General features: G+C 42.1%; 1 protein-coding gene across 2 annotated transcripts in view; it reads right to left on the reverse strand.

Moving 5' to 3' along the window:
- vps35l (VPS35 endosomal protein sorting factor like) overlaps window positions 1–21,045 on the reverse strand; it is a 155,363-nt gene that overhangs the window by 4,974 nt on the left and 129,344 nt on the right. Inside the window, exon 30 of one of the 2 annotated variants that reach the window (XM_043712168.2) lies at window positions 3,219–3,365. In XM_043712168.2, coding sequence (XP_043568103.1) covers window positions 3,219–3,365 — 147 coding nt within the window. Of the gene's footprint in view, window positions 1–3,218; window positions 3,366–15,853; window positions 19,233–21,045 lie in introns of those variants that run through there. The other variant, XM_087997581.1, reaches the window with a different exon arrangement.

A 21,045-nucleotide genomic window follows, 5' to 3' on the forward strand; every position in this document is an offset into this window, starting at 1 on the left:
AATTCCCGCATTGGGCAACTGTCTGTGTGGAGTTTGCACATTCTCCCCGTGTCTGCATGGGTTTCCTCTAGGTACTCCAGTTTCCTACCACAGTCTAAAGATGTGCAGGTTAGTTGAATTGGTCATTCTAAATTGTCCATAGTATTGGGTTTAGGGGAATGAGTCTGAGTGGGTTGCTCTTCGGATGGGTTGGTGTGGACTTGTTGGGCCGAAGGGCCTGTTTCCACACTGTAGGGAATCTAATCTACATCTGGACTTCAGGAAGTTACGGCATGGTGGCTCAGTCGTTAGCATTGCTGCCTCACAGTGCAGGGACCTGGGTTCAATTCCAGCCTGTGTGTGGAGTTTGCACAAATGGAAGATATAGAATGTAGGGAAATAGATGGTGACATCTTGAAAAACGTCCATATTACAGAGGAGGAAGTGCTGGATGTCTTGAAATGTACAAAAGTGTATAAATCCCAGGACCTGATCAGGTGTACCCGAGAACTCTGTGGGAAGCTAGGGAAGTGATTGCTGGGCCTCTTACTGAGATATTTGTATCAATAGTCACATGTGAGGTGCTGGAAGACTGGAGGTTAACTAACACGGTGCCACTATTTAAGAAAGGTGGTAAGGACAAGCCAGGGAACTATAGACTAGTGAGCCTGAAGTTGGTGATGGGCAAGTTGTTGGAGGGAATCCTGAGGGACAGGATGTACATGTATTTGGAAAGGCAAGGACTGATTAGGGATAGTCAACATGGCTTTGTGGGTGGGAAATCGTGTTTCACAAGCTTGATTGAGTTTTTTAAAGTAACAAAAAGGATCGATGAGGGCAGAGCGGTAGATGTGATCTATTATAGACAATAGGTGCAGGAGTAGGCCATTCTGCCCTTCGAGCCTGCACCACCATTCATTATGATCATGGCTGATCATCCTCAATCAGTATCCTGTTCCTGCCTTATCTCCATAACCCTTGATTCCACTATCCTTGAGAGCTCTATCCAACTCTTTCTTAAACGAATCCAGAGACTGGGCCTCCACTGCCTTTTGGGGCAGAGCATTCCACACAGCCACCACTCTCTGGGTGAAGACGTTTCTCCTCATCTCTGTCCTAAATGGCCTACCCCTTATTTTGAAGCTGTGTCCTGTGGTTCGGAACTCACCCATCAACGGAAATATGTTTCCTGCCTCCAGAGTGTCCAATCCTTTAATAATCTTATACATCAAAATCAGATCCCCTCTCAGCCTTCTAAACTCAAGGGTATATAAGCCCAGTCGCTCCAATCTTAAGATAATCCCACCATTCCAGGAATTGACCTTGTGAACCTACGCTGCACTCCCTCAATAGCCAAAATGTCTTTCCTCAAATTTGGAGACCAGAACTGCACACAGTACTCCAGGTGTGGTCTCACCAGGGCAATGTACAGCTGCAGAAGAACCTCTTTGTTTCTATACTCAATCCCTCTTGTTATGAAGGCTAGCATGCTATTAGCTTTCTTCACTACCTGCTGTACCTGCATGCTTGCCTTCATTGATTAGATTAGATTAATTAGATTAGATTAGATTACTTAGTGTGGAAACAGGCCCTTCGGCCCAACAAGTCCACACCGCCCCGCCGAAGCGCAACCCACCCATACCCCTACATTTACCCCTTACCTAACACTACGGGCAATTTAGCATGGCCAATTCACCTGACCTGCACATCTTTGGACTGTGGGAGGAAACCGGAGCACCCGGAGGAAACCCACGCAGACACGGGGAGAACATGCAAACTCCACACAGTCAGTCGCCTGAGGCAGGAATTGAACCCAGGTCTCTGGCACTGTGAGGCAGCAGTGCTAACCACTGGTGTACAAGAACACCCAGATCTCTTTGTACTGCCCCTTTACCTAAATTGACTTCATTTAGGTAGTAATCTGCCTTCCTGTTCTTGCCACCAAAGTGGATAACCATACATTTATCCACATTAAACTGCATCTGCCATGCATCTGTCCACTCACCTAACCTGTCCAGGTCACCCTGTAATCTCCTAACATCCTCCTCACATTTAACCCTGCCACCCAGCTTTGTATCATCAGCAAATTTGCTAATATTACGATTAATACCATCTTCTATATCATTAATATATATTGTAAAAAGCTGCGGTCCCAGCACTGATCCCTGTAGTACCCCACTGGTCACCGCCTGCCATTCCAAAAGGGAGCCATTTATGAACTTCAGTAAGGCATTCGACAAGGTTCCCCAAGGGAGACTGGTTAGCAAAGTTAGATCTCATGGAATACAGGGAGAACTAGCCATTTGGGTAGAGAACTGACTCAAAGCTAGAAGACAGAGGGTGGTGGTGGAGGGTTGTTTTTCAGACTGGAGGCTTGTGACCAGTGGCGTGGCGGAAGGATCGGTGCTGCGTCCACTACTTTTCGTCATTTATATAAATGATTTGGATGTGAGAATGCACTTGATGCAGTCTAAATGGATTTCATCAGGTCACCTTGATAAGGACCCTCATGGCAGACTAGTCAAGAAACGAAGAACCTATGGAATCCAAGGCAAAGTGACGTGTCAGATCCAAAATTGGCTCAGACACAGGAAGGTGTTGGTCGAAGGATGCTTCGGTGACTGGAAAACTGTTTCCCCAAGGGGTTTCACGTGGCTCAGTGCTGGGACTCTTGCTATTTGTGGTGAATGTTGATGATTTGTTGGGGAATGATCAAGAGGCTTGTGACTGACACAGTAAATGATAGCTATAAGCTGCATGAAGATATCAAAAGATTGGTCAGATATACACAGCAGTGACAAATAATTTAACCCAGAAAAACAGAACAGCCATAATGCACTTTCAGAGAACCTGCAAGGCAAGGGCTACACTATGAATGGTGGCACCTTGGAAAGTACTGGAATCAGAGGGATTAATTATGCATATCAAGTTACCATCAGAACCAATGAGTCATTTCTAACAATCTAAAACATTCCATTAACAGGATGGTTACAGCACTGGAGGTCCATTCAGCCAGTTGGATTTCAGCTGGTCTTTTAAAGCACAGGTAAAAATCTGTCCCCCACTGCCCTTTTGTCCCTACAGATGCCATTTGCTGCCACAACTGATCATTCAGTGAATTTTCTGATCATTCAGTGGCAAAAGGCATTTGGAAGAAAGCAATGACTAATAAACTAATAGAACATGAATCGTGTAGGTTATTAAATTATAACACTGATGCATTGTTACTCTGTCCTTACCATGATCTTGGTGTCAGCAAACCCATGTTTTTGAGCAAGATTCCACAAATTTATTGTCAGCTGATTAAGTTTATGGTTTTGCAGATCTCCATGGGTGAGTATGCTGTTAAACAAGGATAACGCCAAAGCACTTTGTCGCTTCAAAGTCTGTAAAATGGAAGAGGTATAATGAGGATTTCATGCTGCAGTAACATTTATGCCAGACACACAGAGGGGTCCTCTGCATTGTCTGAGCTTAGGCATCAAATCAAAAGCATTGTAAGACACATTTTTTTTTTTTAACAAAAATACTGTTGAAAAATGATTGTTGCTTGGTTGCAAGTGGACTCTGATTTGTAGGGACATTACCATTGAGAATGTGCTATGAAAGAACTGTCAGAACAGAAGGGCAGCTTTGCATTTCTGAGGGAGACCAGAGCAAGTCTCCTCTCAGAAATACAGAGCTCCCACCCTTCATTAAAAGGAGAAGGGCAGAGTGACAACCTGCGTGGAAAAAGCAATTGAAGTATTGAAAGAATATAAATGAACGCTGTAACCAATGCACTATCTTACTTTGTTGAAGCTGAAAATAAACCATCTTGTACATTTGTGTAACTACTGGAGTTCACTGGAGATAGCAACCCTACTGAGATTTATATAGAATCTTTTACAAAGATTCCAAATCATATCAAAGCAGTGAAACAAAAAAATAAATGAATGCAAAAACAAAGGGAGTTGTTAAGCAAAGTGACCAGAAGCTAAGTCAGGGGGTGAACTCCAAGGAGGGAGTTACAGAGCATGCAACGCAACATCAGGAAACACGGAAACCAAAACGGAGGGAGGTGTGGCAGAGTATGCAAGAGGGTCTGGAAGAAAGTGACCAGGATAGCATTTTACAGTTAATGGATATTCTGGAAAGGGAGAAAGACAACACAAAACAAGTTTATAATTTTATTCACAGTCTGAGAACAAATACTGCTAAGCATGGTCAGGGGGTCATGAACAAGTGGAAGATGGTTGGTGCAGGGTGAGATAAAATCGAAAGCGCACTAGGCAAACTATTTGCAGGATGGCGGGGCAGCGTTCAGGCCAGGCCAAGTCAGACAGCACGGCAATGGTTAACTTTGGAGGATATGGGTTTCAACAGCAGATGGATTGAGACGGGGCGAAGGCAGATGATGCAATGGAGATGGCTTTATGATAAAGAGCTCATCAATTCAACGTTTATCTCAAAATTAGGTAGGGTGCTAAGCTGCAAACATTCAGGATTAGTATTTGTGCCAAAGGATGAATCTGCAGCTAAGCTGCAATTTTGAAAGGAGCTGAAAACAATGGCCCTCATTAGGTCAGGATCAAGTTGATAAACCATCTCACTCTCATGCTAACATTTCTTCCTGGGCTTGCTGCAAAGTCCCAACAAAGTGCAATGAAAGCTAAATGAACATCTCAATTGCCACAGAGATACTTCACAGCCTCCAGGACCTAATGTTGAATGACACAACCTCACAGCCTGACCAGAAGTGTCCTCCAATTTTTTTTTCACATTCCCTCTACTTTTCCAAGCCACCTCAAGCTCCTCCCTCCCCATCACCAAAATGGACTTGTCTAGTTTACTTTGCTCTCAGCCAAGATTACCTACTTTCTCCCTTTCATACCTTAAGTTACATCCATTTTACACCTGTTTCTATCAATCAGCTTGGTCTTTTGCTCTAGGCTTCCACATCATCTGCTTCCCTTCCTCAGCCGGAGTCAAAAATAGGAAAAGCACCATTTTCCAGCTCCTGTCAATTCTGGTGAAGAGCCGCAGCAAACTTAAAATGCAAACTGTTTTCTCTTTGCAGCTTCTGCCAGACCTGAGTTTCTCTAACATTGTCTGTTTGTTTCAGATTACCAGTATCTACAGTAGTTTGCTGCAGAAAGAGGGGCGATCTGATGGCATAGGGTAGTTAAAATGAATTGTCAGATAAACCCCAGGCTGCATTCCACAAGTAGAGGAGGAGCACTCCAGGAGAGTTTTACTGCCAGATACAGAGAAGACAAATCAGAAATGCAATGGCTAATACAAGGAGAAACAAAATAGATTTTGCCTTTATTTCAGAGACAGAGACATTGTTTACTTATTTACACTATTTACACTAATGTTTTGAGAGAATATCATTCAATTTTAAACCACAGTTGTCTCTCTGGTTTCCATATTATTCCATTAACAATTGTAATATCGACCTCCACAGCTATGATAAAGCATGATCATAACAGGAACATGCAGGTCTATTATTTACAGCTGAAAATGTGTTGCTGGAGAAGCGCAGCAGGTCAGGCAGCATCCAGGGAAGAGGAGAATCGACGTTTTGGGCATAAGCCCTTCTTCAGGAATGCTCACTTTCTCCTATTATTTACAGCCCAGTGGAAACAGAATGGTATTTCTAAGGAATTCTGTGTTGCTGACACACACTGACACTTAAGGATGCGCATGGAACACTTTTCTCATTTACAGAATTCAATGAGAGTATTGCAGACCATTCTGAATATAGGCATGATTTGGTGAGTGGCTTTTCCCACAAAACTGTGAGATCAAGTTAAATATTCTAATTAGTTGTCCACTTATCAAAAACTTGACTAGCTTTTTTATAAGGAGAAAGTGAGGACTGCAGATGCTGGAGATCAGAGCTGAAAATGTGTTGCTGGAAAAGCGCAGCAGGTCAGGCAGCATCCAAGGAGCAGGAGAATCGACGTTTCGGGCATGAGCCCTTCTTCAGGAATCATTCCGGAAGAAGGGCTCATGCCCGAAACGTCGATTCTCCTGCTCCTTGGATGCTGCCTGACTTGCTGCGCTTTTCCAGCAACACATTTTCAGCTCTAGATTTTTCATAACCACATTTAACCATTGTTGAAGAGACATTTCCTTGGTTCTCCTCCCATGGCAGATATTAGAAATCAACTGTTGATGAATGGCCTAATTTCAGACACCTGCCAACACTAGAATAGCAACCATTAGCTCCTGTCCCCATTTAGTATTCACTCAAACCTCAAACAAAATCCCAAAGTAGGTGACCAGCACTGGTGGGTTGGTGTGAGCAAAGTGCTTTACTCATTAGTTCCAAGATGTTTAATTGAATTATTTATACAGGTCTCAAGAAAACACATGGAAAGAAAATCAATTTAAATAACGAGGCCAGCTGTCACCAAAAAGGACACAGTAATCAGTACCCTTCAAATTAACATGAATAATACTAACCAACAAACTGGGAAAGAGGCATACCGAGCAAGCTGGAGAAACAGAAAACAAGAAACACTTCCATAAAGTGAGTCCTGAGAGTGGCTCCAAGCTTTCAAATTCATGAAACAATCTGTAGAAGGGGCTCCCTGCAGACTGAGCATTTATCCTGCTTCACTAAATGAGAGATTCTAGTATTTTCTTTTGCTACGTTAAACATTAGCTCAGATAAAAATGTTACATTTGAATCAGTAAGTCAAATGGTTTAAAAGCTTAACTGAGTACAAGAACAGCATCTTGTTACTATCTGAAGCCCTTGACATCAAACTAGATCAAGTATTCACCCCCGCTGTGAAAACGGTAAACTTTCACAAGAGATCCTTGCCCCGACATTTGTCTTTTTGCTTCAGCAATTGTTTACTTCCAGTTGGTAGAACATATTTTGTTACTGGGGCTGTATGGTACCTAGTACCCAAACATCTACAACAGTTTCCAGCATTTGGTTTCCAGCCTTGAAGAATGAAACATTGCTGTAGGTGATACAACACTAGGGAGAGCTTCCTTTTCCCCACACCCTCACAAGCATATGGTGCCTAAGGCAACAGCTCAAAGAGAATGGCAGGTGGCATTACTAACAGCAGTGCATTCTGAAGTGGTTAAATAGATGGTGTGACAGGAAGTTTAATGATTTAATCAAAAGGGAGAAATCTGCAGGTACTTCAACAACTCATGATACACATTAAGCAGCTGTAACTTGCCCCTATTCAACTGTTGCAAGATTTTCCACGTCATCATAAATATCACCTCCCTGACTTTTAAGCTATAGCCCTATCCCTCAACTCACGTTACCCTGCCAACACTGTTTCCATTCCTTCTGGAGCATGCTCCATGGGTCTGAATTCATGCGGGTGCCAGTGTCCACCTTAGCTGACCAGTGCCACTTGTTTCAAGTCTCTCGCACAAGAGGACACATCCTCCCCACATCCACCTTGTCAAGACCCTGCTGGTTCTTGTATGTTTTAATCAAGCCACTTCTTCCTTTTCTCGATTCCAGCAAATACACGTGTAGCCTGTACAATCTTTCCACATTAGGCGATACACCCAATCCAAACACTGGTCGAGTAAGCCTTCTCTGAACTGCTTCTCTCCTTAAACAATGCATACAGTACTTTGGATGTGGTTTCACCGTGTATAACTGAAGTATGACATGCCCATTTTTGTATTCAATACACCTTGCAACAAACAAACAAGCAAGCAAGCACATTTTGTTAGCTTTCCTGTAACCAACTGCTGTACCTGTATATCAGCCTATGGTGATTCATGCACTAGGAGAACCCAATTACCATTTAGATAATATGCTTATCTGTTTTTTTACTTATAAAATGCCCACCATTTTCATACGTTATATTCCATTTGCCAGATCTCTATCCACTCACTAAACCTGTCTGCATCCTTATGCCTTTTTACTGTCATTAGCAAAATAATAACCGTATGTCAGATCCCTTCATCCAAGTCAACTGACATAAATGATAAAATGTTGAGGTTCTAGTACTGAAGCCTGTGGCACACCACTCATTACATCCTGCCAACCTCTCATTACATCCTGCCAACCTCTCATTACACCACTCATTACATCCTGCCAACCTCTCATTACACCACTCATTACATCCTGCCAACCACTCATTACATTCTGCCAACCTCTCATTACACCACTCATTACATCCTGCCAACCACTCATTACATCCTGCCAACCTCTCATTACATCCTGCCAACCTCTCATTACATCCTGCCAACCTCTCATTACATCCTGCCAACCTCTCATTACATCCTGCCAACCTCTCATTACACCACTCATTACATCCTGCCAACCACTCATTACATCCTGCCAACCTCTCATTACATCCTGCCAACCTCTCATTACATCCTGCCAACCTCTCATTACATCCTGCCAACCTCTCATTACACCACTCATTACATCCTGCCAACCAGACAAAGGTCCATTTATATCTTCACTGCTTCCTGTTAGCCGACCAATTTTCACTCCTTCACAATATGTTACTCCTTACACCATTATCTTCCACAGTGCCCTTTGGTGTTGCACTTTATCATTGGCTTCTGGAACTCCAAGCACAGAAGATCCACCATTGCCCTTTATTACTTTAAAAAAACCTCCAATAAATTGGTTAAACAGGACTTCTCTTTAACAGAAACGTGCTGATTCTACCGGATATCCTTGAGCTTTTAAGTGCCTTACTGTAATATCTTTAATAACAGCCCCTAAGATATTCTCTTTGTCAGATGTGATGCTAACTAATCTGTGAGCAATCATCCAATCTAGTGGAATGTTCCCAAATTACTGGCAATTCTGTAAGATTATAACAAATGCATTAACAGCTCAGTTGCCATTCTCTGAACTTGCAAGAGCCGATAAGGGAGGTTAGGTGGGGAACTTTCAAATCATCATGCTGCCATATCAACAGCCAGAATCCTTCTCACAGAAAACACTCTAAAACCCAATTCAAACTCTGACCATTCACTGATAAACTGACTGTCTCTTTCATGAGGTGCCAAGTTAGCATTCAATATTTGCCATCTGCTCGAGTGTAAGCTCAAGCTGGGCTGTGAGGAATTTAAAATGAAGGGCTTTTGCCCAAAATGTTGATATTCCTGCTCCTCGGATGCTACCTACAGTGCTTTTCCAGGACCACTCTAATCTAGACTGTGTTAGATTTCATCCTAATCACTTGTCACTCCATGGCTGCAACAATTTACTCAGTATCACTTCCCTGAATAATTGCAATTTTCCTTGCATTCTCCCCCTTTCTTGTATTCTTAATTTACACCTATATCTGGGATGTTACTTGCCCCCACTATAGATGAAGTGTGAAGAACAGGTGGCTCCTGACTAAACAACTTTTCATTCAACTACCGCAATTCCCATGTCCCTTCAGTCTTACAAACACTCAGTCATAGAGATGTACAGCATGGAAACAGACTCGTCAGTCCAACCTGCCCATGCCGACTAAATATCCCAACCCAATCTAGTCCCACCTGCCAGCACCCAGTCCATATCCCTCCAAACCCTTCCTATTCATATACCCCTCCAAATGCCTTTTAAATGTTGCAATTGTACTAGCCCCCACCACCACTTCTGGCAACTCATTCCATACACATACTAGTGTGTGTGTGTGTGTGTGTGTGAGAGAGAAAGCGTTGTCCCTTATGTCTCTTTTATATCTTTCCCCGCTCACCCTAAACCTATGTCTTCTGGTTCTGGACTCCCCCACCCCAGGGAAAAGGCTTTGTCTATTTATCCTATCCATGCCCCTCATAATTTTGTAAACCTCTAAGGTCACGCCTCAGCCTCCGACGCTCCAGGGAAAACAGCCCAAGCCTGTTCAGCCTCTCCCTGTAGCTCAAATCCTTCAACCCTGGCAACATACTTGTGAATCTTTTCTGAACCCTTTCAAGTTTCACAGCATCTTTCTGATAAGAAGGAGACCAGAACTGCACGCAATATTCCAACAGTGGCCTAACTAATGTCCTGTACAGCCGCAACATGACCTCCCAACTCCTGTACTCAATACTCTGAACAATAAAGGAAAGCATACCAAACGCCTTCTTCACTATCCTATCTACCTGTGATTCCACTTTCAAGGAGCTATGAACCTGCACGCCAAGGTCTCTTTGTTCAGCAACACTCCCTAGGACCTTACCATTAAGTGCATAAGTCCTGCTAAGATTTGCTTTCCCAAAATGCAGCACCTCACATTTATCTGAATTAAACCCCATCTGCCACTTCTCAGCCCATTGGCCCATCTGGTCCAGATCCTGTTGTAATCTGAGGTAACTCTCTTCACTGTCCACTACACCTCCAATTTTGGTGTCATCTACAAACTTACTAACTATACTTCTAATGCTCACATCCACATCATTTATATAAATGACAAAAAGTAGTGGACCCAGCACCGATCCTTGTGGCACTCCACTGGTCTCAGGCCTCCAGTCTGAAAAACAACCCTCCAGCACCACCCTCTGTCTTCCACCTTTGAGCCAGTTCTGTATCCAAATGGCTAGTTCTCCCTGTATTCCACGAGCTCAAACCTTGCTAATCAGTCTCCCATGGGGAACCTTGTTGAACGACTTACTGAAGTCTATATAGATTATATCTACCGCTCTGCCCTCATCAATCCCCTTTGTTACTTCTTCAAAAAACTCAATCAAGTCCGTGAGACATAATTTCCCACGCACAAAGCCATGTTGACTATCCCGAATCAGTCCTTGCCTTTCCAAATACATACACATCCTGTCCCTCAGGATTCCCTCCAACAACTTGCCCATCACTGAGGTCAGGCTCACCGGTCTACAGTTCCCTGGCTTGTCTTTACCGCCCTTCTGAAACAGTGGCACCACGTTTGCCAACCTCCAGTCTTCCAGCACCTCACCTGTGACTATTGATGATACAAATATCTCAGCAAGAGGCCCAGCAATCACTTCTCTAGCTTCCCACAGAGTTCTAGGGTACACCTGATCAGGTCCTGGGGATTTATCCACCTTTAACCGTTTCAAGACATCCAGCACTTCCTCCAGTGTAATCTGGACATTTTGCAAGATGTCACCATCTATTTCCCTACAGTCTATATATTCCATATCCTTTTCCATAGTAAACACTGATGCAAAATATTCATTTAGTATCTCTTCCATTTTCTGTGGCTCCACACAAAGGCCGCCTTGCTGATCTTTGAGGGGCCCTATTCTCTCCCTTGTTACCCTTTTGTCCTTAATATATTTGTAAAAGCCTTTTGGATTCTCCTTAATTCTATTTGCCAAAGCTATCTCATGTCCCCGTTTTGCCCTCCTGATTTATCTCTTAAGTATACTCCTACTTTCTTTATAGTCTTCTCAGGATTCACTCGATCTATCCTGTCTATACCTGACATATGCTTCCTTCTTTTTCTTAACCAAACCCTCAATTTCTTTAGTCATCCAACATTCCCTATACCTACCAGCTTTTCCTTTCACCCTGACAGGAATATACTTTCTCTGGATTCTTGTTATCTCATTTCTGAAGGCTTCCCATTTTCCAGCCGTCCCTTTACCTGCGAACATCTGCCTCCAATCAGCTTTCAAACGTTCTTGCTTAATACCATCAAAATTGGCCTTTGTCCAATTTAGAACTTCAACTTTTAGATCTGTTCTATCCTATTCCATCACTATTTTAAAACGAATAGAATTATGGTCGCTGGCCCCAAAGTGCTCCCCCACTGACACCTCAGTTGCTTGCCCTGCCTCATTTCCCAAGAGTAGGTCAAGTTTTGTACCTTCTTTAGTAGGTACATCCACATACTGAATCAGAAAATTGTCTTGTACACATTTAAATTCCTCTCCATCTAAACCTTTAACACTACGGCAGTCCCGGTCAATGTTTGGAAAGTTAAAATCCCCTACCATAACTACCCTATTATTCTTACAGATAGCTGAGATCTCCTTACAAGTTTGTTTCTCAATTTCCCCCTGACTATTGGGGGGTCTATAATACAATCCCAATAAGGTGATCATCCCTTTCTTATTTCTTAGTTCCACCCAAATAACTTTCGAGGAATATCCTCCCTCAGCATAGCTGTAATGCTATCCCTTATCAAAAATGCCACTCCCCCTCCTCTCTTGCCTCCCTTTCTCTCCTTCCTGTAGCATTTGTATCCTGGAACATTAAGCTGCCAGTCCTGCCCATCCCTGAGCCATGTTTTTGTAATTGCTATGAAATCCTAGTCCCATGTTCCTAACCATCTCCTGAGTTCATCTGCCTTCCCCGTTAGGCTCCTTGCATTGAAATAAATGCAGTTTAATTTATTAGTCCTACCTTGTCCCTGCCTGCCCTGACTGTTTGACTCACTTCTGTTCTCAGCTGTACCCGTCTCGGATTGATCTCTTTCCTCACCATCTCCCTGGGTCACCCCCCCACCTTACTAGTTTAAATCCTCCCGAGCATCTCTAGCAAATTTCCCTGCCAGTACATTAGTCCCCTTCCAATTTAGGTGCAATCCGTCCTTCTTGTACAGGTCACTTCTACCCCAAAAGAGATTCCAATGATCCAAAAGTGTGAATCCTTCTCCCATACACCAGCTCCTCAGCCATGCATTCATCTGCTCTATCCTCCTATTCCTGTCCTCACTAGCTCGTAGCACTGGGAGTAATCCAGATATTACTACCCTTGAGGACCTACTTTTTAAATTCCTGCCTAACTCTCTGTAATCTCCCTTCAGAGTCTCAACCTTTTCCCTTCCTATGTCGTTGGTTCCAATGTGGACAATGACCTCTTGCTGGCCCCTCTCCCCCGTGAGAACATTCTGCACCCTCTCTGAAACATCCTTGATCCTGGCACCAGGGAAACAACACACCATTCTGCTTTTTCTCTGCTGGCCACAGAAACATCCGTCTGTACCTCTGACTGCAGAATCCCCTAACACAATTGATCTCTTGGAAGCCGGCGTACCTCTCGTTGCATTAGAGCCAGTCTCAATACCAGAAACTTGGCTGTTCGTGCTACGTTCCCCTGAGAATCCATCACCCCCTACATTTTCCAAAACAGCATACCTGTTTGAAATGGGTACATCCACAAAAGACTCCTGCACTAGCTGCCTACCTCTCTTACCTTTCCTGGAGTGACTGTATCTGAGGTTTTCCCCCCTTCCTATAACTGCCATCCATCACATACTGTTGCTGTTGCAAATTCCTCATCGCTTCTATCTGTCTCTCCAACCGATCCACTCGATCTGATAAGATTCGCATCCGATAGCATTTATGGCAGATATAATCCGCAGTAACCCTTAAACTCTCTTTAAACTCCCACATCCGACAATAAGTACATATCACTGCAAAGGCCATTTTTGCTCCTTCACAATCTACAGACCCAGAAAATGACACCGTCTTATTCTCCTACAAACACTGCCCCAGGTTAAATTAATGGCTATGGCTTATATTTTAAGTTTAATCAAGAGACTTATCTTCAAAAACATATAATCAAGAAAGAATCCACTATACTCACTACTGCAGCTTTAGTGCTACCTATCTTTGTATCATCTGCAAACTTAGCCAGAATGCCCTCAGTTCCTTCATTTAGATTGTTCATGTATAAAAAGTGAAATGTCGTGGTGCCAACAGTCTTGTGGAACATCACTTGTCACCAGTTGCCATTCTGAGGATGACTTTTTATCCCCACACTCTGGCTGCCTGGCAGAAAGCAAGCTTCTATCTATGCTAACGCCTTGTCTCTAATACCATGGGCCCTTATCTTACTCAGTAGTCTCTTGTGCAGCACCTTATCAAAAGCCTCCTTGAATTCCAGATTGATAACATCAAGTCAACCAAATTGACTCAAGGTTCTCATATTGGAGTCACTAGTTCAAATTTCTAATATTTGCTGCCCAATAATAAAACAAAATATTTGGCAGCACCATTCCACCTAGTATCTTAGGCCTGTTTTCATAACTTGAGTGTTTCTTTATTCCAAATAAATTCAAGAATGAGACTACCTACTTTAGAGGAAAAAGAAAGAGGGAGAAAAATTGGTATGCATTGAAATAAATTAAGAAAAGTGGAAAAATATTCATTTTAATGGAATTAATTCTACCAGCAACAGACAAATTAAGGAGAGACCATGGTTCGAAGTCTCATTTAATTTGTACAAGTAATGGTTCAAATGTTTTCCTGTACCAATTACCTCATGTATCTGCCACATATACACCAAGATAAACAAAACCAGAGTTGGCAATTTTAAAAGGTAAATTATCCAGTGGGTATTCCCTGGCAGGCTTATTGATAGCAAATATCTCACTTTTGCTAAAAATCAATTTATCCCCAGAAATCTTACCAAGAGACTCTAAAACTGAAAGTATGGTGGGAATGGAGAGAGATAAGGTTGAGACAACAGCAAACATCTGCATAGAGGGCAACCTTCAACTCCATACCATTTCTAATAATGCCAGAAAAATCAGGATGAGTCTGCACCCTCTCTGAGACATCCTTGATCCTGATAGATAGAGGCTCAATTACAATGGCAAACAGCAGTGGACTCAAAGGACACCCTTGTCTCTTTGAACAATAAAAGGTAGAAATAATCAGAATTCATATTATTGGTCCCAAATTAGGCCTGCGGTGATGCATAGAGTAGTTTGATCCAAGAAATAAATTTATCCCAAAGCCAAATTGCTCCAAAGTAAAAAAGATAATTCCATTCCACTCCATCAAAGTCGTTTTCAGTATCTAAAGGTATCAATGCCTCAGGGAGATGGATGAGGAAGAATTGTAAACAATGTTGAGTACCCTGCCTAAGATTAAAAAAAGTGTGCGCCTTTGCAAATAAATCCAGTTTGACCCAAGGATATGATAGATGGAAGGATGGTTTCCAAACGCCAGGCCAATAGCTTTGACAATAATGCAAAGTCAACATTTAGCAGACTTATAGGACGTCATGAACCACACAGGGAGACATCTGCAGTTTGCACTTTCTCCTAGTCAGGGATCCTTGCCTTCTTTTAAAAGCAAAGAAATGTCTGAGTTAAAGTTTGAGGAAGAGTCAGAATTAAACATTTCAACAAGTTTCTACAAAAAAGCAGAGCCAGCTTTCTCCAAAACGTTTTATAAAACTTGTTCAGAAAACGATTGGGTCCAGATGGTTTTATGGAGAAGCCGCTTTGTACCACTGTGTAGTGATCTCAACGCAGCCTCAAGTTCCATTGCCAGGACTGGCTGTTCCAATTTCTTGCCACATTTTGGTCAAGAGCAGGAAATGTTAATCTTATCAAAAAAGATATTTAAATCTGGTGTAGCAGAAGAACATTCTAAATGAAAAAAGTGAAATTAAAATTTCTTAAAAGTCTTGTTGATTTCTAATGTGACGTGAAACCTGAATTAGCCTTAATTTGTGGGATTAATTGAGATGAGGACATTTGGTGTAACCGACATGCCAACAATTTACGAGTTCGATCTCCTTGTTCATAAAATATAGACCTAGAGTGAAGTAAAAGCTTGGTGGAGTACTGTGACATTACGACATCACACTTGGCCTGTTGGGATATGCATCCTTTATATACTTCTGGAGACTTAGAGATTGCATAAAGAGAGTCTAACTGAGACAGAAGTTGTGCTAACCATGCAAATTTCTCTTTCCTAAGTCTATGCTCATGTGCTCCATAAGAAATTATTTCACACCGATGAATGCCTTCAGGGTTTCGCACAGCAAAGAAGGTGTAATGTCTGGGGTTTTGTTAAATTTTTTTAAAAAATCTATCCAAAGTTTGGGAGATTTGTAGCTCGGGTGCTCGTTGTTGTGGTTCTGTTCGCTGAACTGGGAATTTGTGTTGCAACATAAATTCCCAGCTCGGCGAACAGAACCACAACAAAAATCTATCCGCTGAGAGACAAAATTAAGCAGTAAAAATTAAGCAGGCAAAATAAGAGTAAGCATGTATTGAGACGCCAATGTGGTTGTGTATTAAGAAACTTCTAAAAGCAAACATTCATCGAGACAGTTGCATGGTTTGATAAAACAATTGAATCATATTTCCAACCAGAAATGGATGTGAGCAGTCTGTTAGCCACTAAAAGAAATCAATGCGTGTGACGGACATGCAGGGAAAAAAAAAATTCCTTTCTAGAGGGATTAAAGAACCGTTAGGCATCATTAACATTTAAGCTCCTCCATAAAAGTCTGAATTATTTTAGCAGATTTGGACTTGACACAGAACAGAGGATGAACGGTCTATGTGAGAATTCAACTAACAGTTAAAATCTCCTCTCAGGATTAAATGGTGTGAAGATAAAACTGGTAACATTGAAAGGAACCGTCTGAAAACAGCCTCATCATCCAAGTTGGGAGCATAAACATTGATGTAATCTTGGCTAATGTCAAAATTCTGTCCAATAGTAATAATAAGTCTGCCGGTAGAGTCAGAGATAGTTTTAACCTGGATGAAGGAATGGATTGATGTAAAAGAATAACTCAGTTATGTGTAAGAATAATGGGGTGGTTAAGGTAGGGGATTTTAACATTCCAAACATAGACTGGGACTTAGTGAGTTTTGAGAAGATTTGTAGCTCAGGTTGAGGTTCTGGATGTAGGTTTGCTCGCTGAGCTGGAAGGTTCATTTCCACACGTTTGTCACCCTACTAGGTAACAGCTTCAGTGGGCCTCAGGTGAAGCATTGCTAATAAGTCCTGCTTTCTATTTATATGTTTGGGTTTCTTCGGGTTGATGTCATTTCCTGTGGTGAAGTCACTTCATGTTCCTTTTCTTAGGGAGTGGGAGATGAGGTCTAACTTTAATGTGTTTCTCAATAGAGTTCCGGTTGGAATGCTATGCTTCCAGGAATTCTCCTGCGTGTCTTTGTTTGGCTTGTCCTAGAGTGGATATGTTGTCCCAGTCGAAGTGATGTCCTTCCTCATCCGAATGTAAGGATACGAGTGAGAGGGGGACATGTCTTTTAGTAGTTACTTGGTATTCATGTATCCTGGTGGCTAGTTTTCTGCCAGTTTGCTCAATGTAGTGTTTGTTAGGAGGAAGTGCTGGATGTCTTGAAAGGCACAAAAGTGGACAGATCCCCAGGACCTGATCAGGTGCACCTGAGAACACTGTGAGAAGCTTGGGAAGTGATTGCTGGGCCTCTTGCTGTGATATTTGTATCATCGATAGTCACAGGTGACGTGCCGGAAGACTGGAGGTTGACTAACGTGGTGCCACTGTTTAAGAAGGGCGGTAAAGACAAGCCAGGGAACTATAGACCAGTGAGCCTGACTTCGTTGGTGGAAAAGTTGTTGGAGGGATTCCTGAGGGACAGGATGTACATGTATTTGGAAAGGCAAGAACTGATTAGGGATAGTCAACATGGCTTTGTACGTGGGAAATCACGTCTCACAAACTTGATTGAATTTTTTTGAAGTAACAAAGAGGATTGATGAGGGCAGAGTGGTAAATGTGATCTATATGGACTTCAGTAAAGTGTTTGACAAGGTTCCCCATGGGAAACTGGTTAGCAAGGTTAGATCTCATGGAATACAGGGAGAACTCACCATTTGAATACACAACTGGCTCAAAGGTAGAAGACAGAGGGTGTTGGAAGGTTTGGTTTTTTTTAGACTGGAGGCCTGTGACCAGTAGAGTGCCACAGGGATTGGTGCTGGGTCCACTACTTTTCATCATTTATATAAATAATTTGGATGTGAGCATAAGAGGTATAGTTAGTCAGTTTGCTGATGACACCAAAATTGGATGTGTAGTGGACAGCGAAGGTGGTTACCGCAGATTACAACAGGATCTTGATCAGATGGGACAATGGGCTGAGAAGTGACAGATGGAGTTTAATTCAGATAAATGCGAGGTGCTGCATTTTGGGAAAGCAAATCTTAGCAGGACTTATACACTTAATGGTAAGGTCCTAGGGAGTGTTGCTGAACAAAGAGACCTTGGAGTGCAGGTTCATAGCTCCTTGAAAGTGGAGTCGCAGGTAGATAGGATAGTGAAGAAGGCGTTTGATATGCTTTCCTTTATTGGTCAGAGTATTCAGTACAGGAGTTGGGACGTCATGTTGCGGCTGTAAAGGACATTGGTTAGGCCACTGTTGGAATATTGCGTGCAATTCTGGTGTCCTTCCTATCGGAAAGAGGTTGTGAAACTTGAAAGGGTTCAGGAAAGATTTACAAGGATGTTGCCAGGATCGGACAATTTGAGCTATAGGGAGAGGCTGAACAGGCAGGGGCTGGTTTCCCTGGAGCGTCGGAGGCTGAGGCGTGACCTTGTAGAGGTTTATAAAATCATGAGGGACATAGATAGGATAAACAGACAAAGTCTTTTCCCTGAGGTCGGGGAGTCCAGAACTAGAGGGCATAGGTTAAGGGTGAGAGAGGAAAGATATAAAAGGGACGTAAGGGGCAACCTTTTCACGCAGAGGATGGTACGTGTATGGAATGAGCTACCAGAGGAAGTGGTGGAGGCTGGTACAATTGCAACATTTAAAAGACATTTAGATGGGTATATGAATAGGAAGGGTTTGGAGGGAAATGGGCCGGGTGCTGGCAGGTGGGACTAGATTGGGTTGGGATATCTTGTCGGCATGGACAGGTTGGACCGAAGGGTCTGTTTCCATGCTGTCCATCTCTTTCACTCTGTGACTCTACTTTCTGGGAGAGCTTGATGTGTGCATATTGGTTGCTATGCTTCTAACAAGTGACTCCAATTTTAGCAATAACATTTTGGTTGCCAAGTGTTTTGGCGAAATTCGGAAGAGTACAAGTTTCTCTTTTGATGGTGAGCATAAATTCTAAGAAAATAATTCATGGGCTGGATTTCCACAGAGTCAGGAAGACTCCACAAATATTTAGACAAGGGCCAGTGGAACCCGGCGTGGCAAGGATCATCCTCATTGCAAACAGCTCCAATTTTTTTTTTTAATACAGGCAAGGTATGATTCACAAAGGTAGGTGGCCTGAACTCAGCAAGACTATTTAATCCTAGAACGAAAGTTGGAGATGATGGCCTAGTGGTATTATCGCTGGACTGTCAATTCAGAAATCTGGATAACGCTCTGGGAACCCAGGTTCGAATCCCGTCACAGCATATGGTGGAATTTGAATTCAATAAAAATCTGGAATTAAGAATCTAATGATGACCAGGAAGCCATTGTCAATTGAAAGAAAAACCCATCTAGTTCATCAATGTCCTTTAGGGAAGTAAGCTGCCATCCATACTTGGTGTGGCCCACTTGACTCCCAACCCACAGCAAGGTGGTTGACTCTTAACTTCCCTCTGGGCAATTAGGGATGGGCATCTGTGAATGAATAAAGAAAGAATAAAAATAAATTTCAAACAGATCCCAGTTTAGTTATTCGAAGCACCTTGACATGCAGTTTGGCAGTCATAAATTAACGGAGTGAATCAGGGTGCTCTCAAAGAGTAAATGAGGTCTGCAAGTGCCACAATTTGAGGTGTTTGAAATCTCTCATTTTACTTTTGTGGGGAAAAATGCTTAAGCTGTTTATGAGAGTTAAACGCTGTCTGCTGAATTGCTTTGATTGGCAGGCAGGTCATCAGATGTAGCTTCAAAGATGACCACCTCTTCCATAATTTTAACAAAGTCATTTGTTGATATATCAGAAATAATGTTATTCTCATCATGAGCTCAAGGCCGAGATACAAATGCCACAGAAGTATTACACAAGTATTGAGCTTTAAATTCAATGTGATTTAAGTTTAAAAGAAAATATTGAAGGATTGACTAGCTTAGATGTGGCTTCCTTCCATTGAGTCCACCAACACTTCCCACTGCCTTGGGAGAGCTGCCAGCATAATCAAAGACCCTTTCCCACCCTGGTTATACTTTCTGCCATCAGGTAGAAGATACAAAAGTTTGAAAACACACACCAAATTTAAGAACAGCTTCTTTCACACTGCTATCAGACTTATGAACGGTCCTTTCATATCAGAGTTGATCTTTCTCTGCATCTTCTCTGTAACTGTAACATTACATTCCACACTCTGTTCTATTACCCTGATGCTCTTATGTAAGGGATGATTTTTCTGGTTAGCCTGCAAAACAATACTTTTCACTGCAATATCAGGACGTGACAATAATAAATCAAATCAGATGATACAAAGCTAAGCAGGAATATGCTTTGTGAGGAAGATGCAAAATGTTTTCAGGTAGGTTTGACAAATTTAGTCATTAAATTCCACCAGCTACGTTCTTGTCTAATAAGGAAAAAATTAAGAGATTATCCAGGAGCAAATGACTGCAGATGCTGGAATCTACACTCAATAAACAAAATGCTGGAAATCATCGCGGGTCAGGCAGCATCTATGAAGAGACAGCAAACTAAAGTTAAGCAGAAGTGACTCTTTGTTTTGGTTAGAAGAATAGAAAAACAAAGCATTTCCTAAATAGTGAGAGATTGAAAAATATAAATGTGGAAAGAGTTGTAGGTGACTTTGACAATATGTCACTGAATACTAACATGCATTAAGTGCATGTTTCCCTTGTTGGGAGTCGAGGGGGACACTATCTGAAAACAAAATAAGGTGATGCCACTTAGGACCAAGATAAGTTTTTTTTTAATAGTCAGAGGGTTGTGAATGCCTGGAATTCTCTGCCAAGGTCAGTTTTGGATGCTCAATCTGTTTAACGTAGAAGTTGAAAAGCTTCTGGTTTACTAAGGGTGCAAGGGTTACAGGATAATGTGGGTAAAAGGCACTGAAGTGTTTTATCAGCTGTGATTGTATTGAATAGCGAGGCAAGTTCAAAGGGCTGAATGACCTTCTCATGTTCTTGTATACCTATGCTCCTAATACTAAATATTCTAAACAATGTTTTAAAAAGTCTTAGAACTGATATTGGCAGAAATGCTAGCTATTACACGAAACTCTTGCAGGCAGGTCTAACTGGCTCACACTAACCGTTAACTTCACTTGTCAACTATTATAAATGAGGAAGGTGCTGGGTCAGTAACTTAAAAATAAAGATTCACTGCATGCTGTCCAACATGTTATACATTTTGTATAAAATGCCTGTTCGATACAATGACGCATGACCAATACTATCCTTCATGATGTGCTTTAAATAAGTTTTATTGAAGCTGTACGATTAA

Source organism: Chiloscyllium plagiosum, unplaced genomic scaffold, assembly GCF_037043375.1.
Source record: "Chiloscyllium plagiosum isolate Xiang-an unplaced genomic scaffold, Cpla_swu_hap1 HiC_scaffold_20, whole genome shotgun sequence".
Lineage (NCBI taxonomy): Eukaryota > Metazoa > Chordata > Chondrichthyes > Orectolobiformes > Hemiscylliidae > Chiloscyllium > Chiloscyllium plagiosum.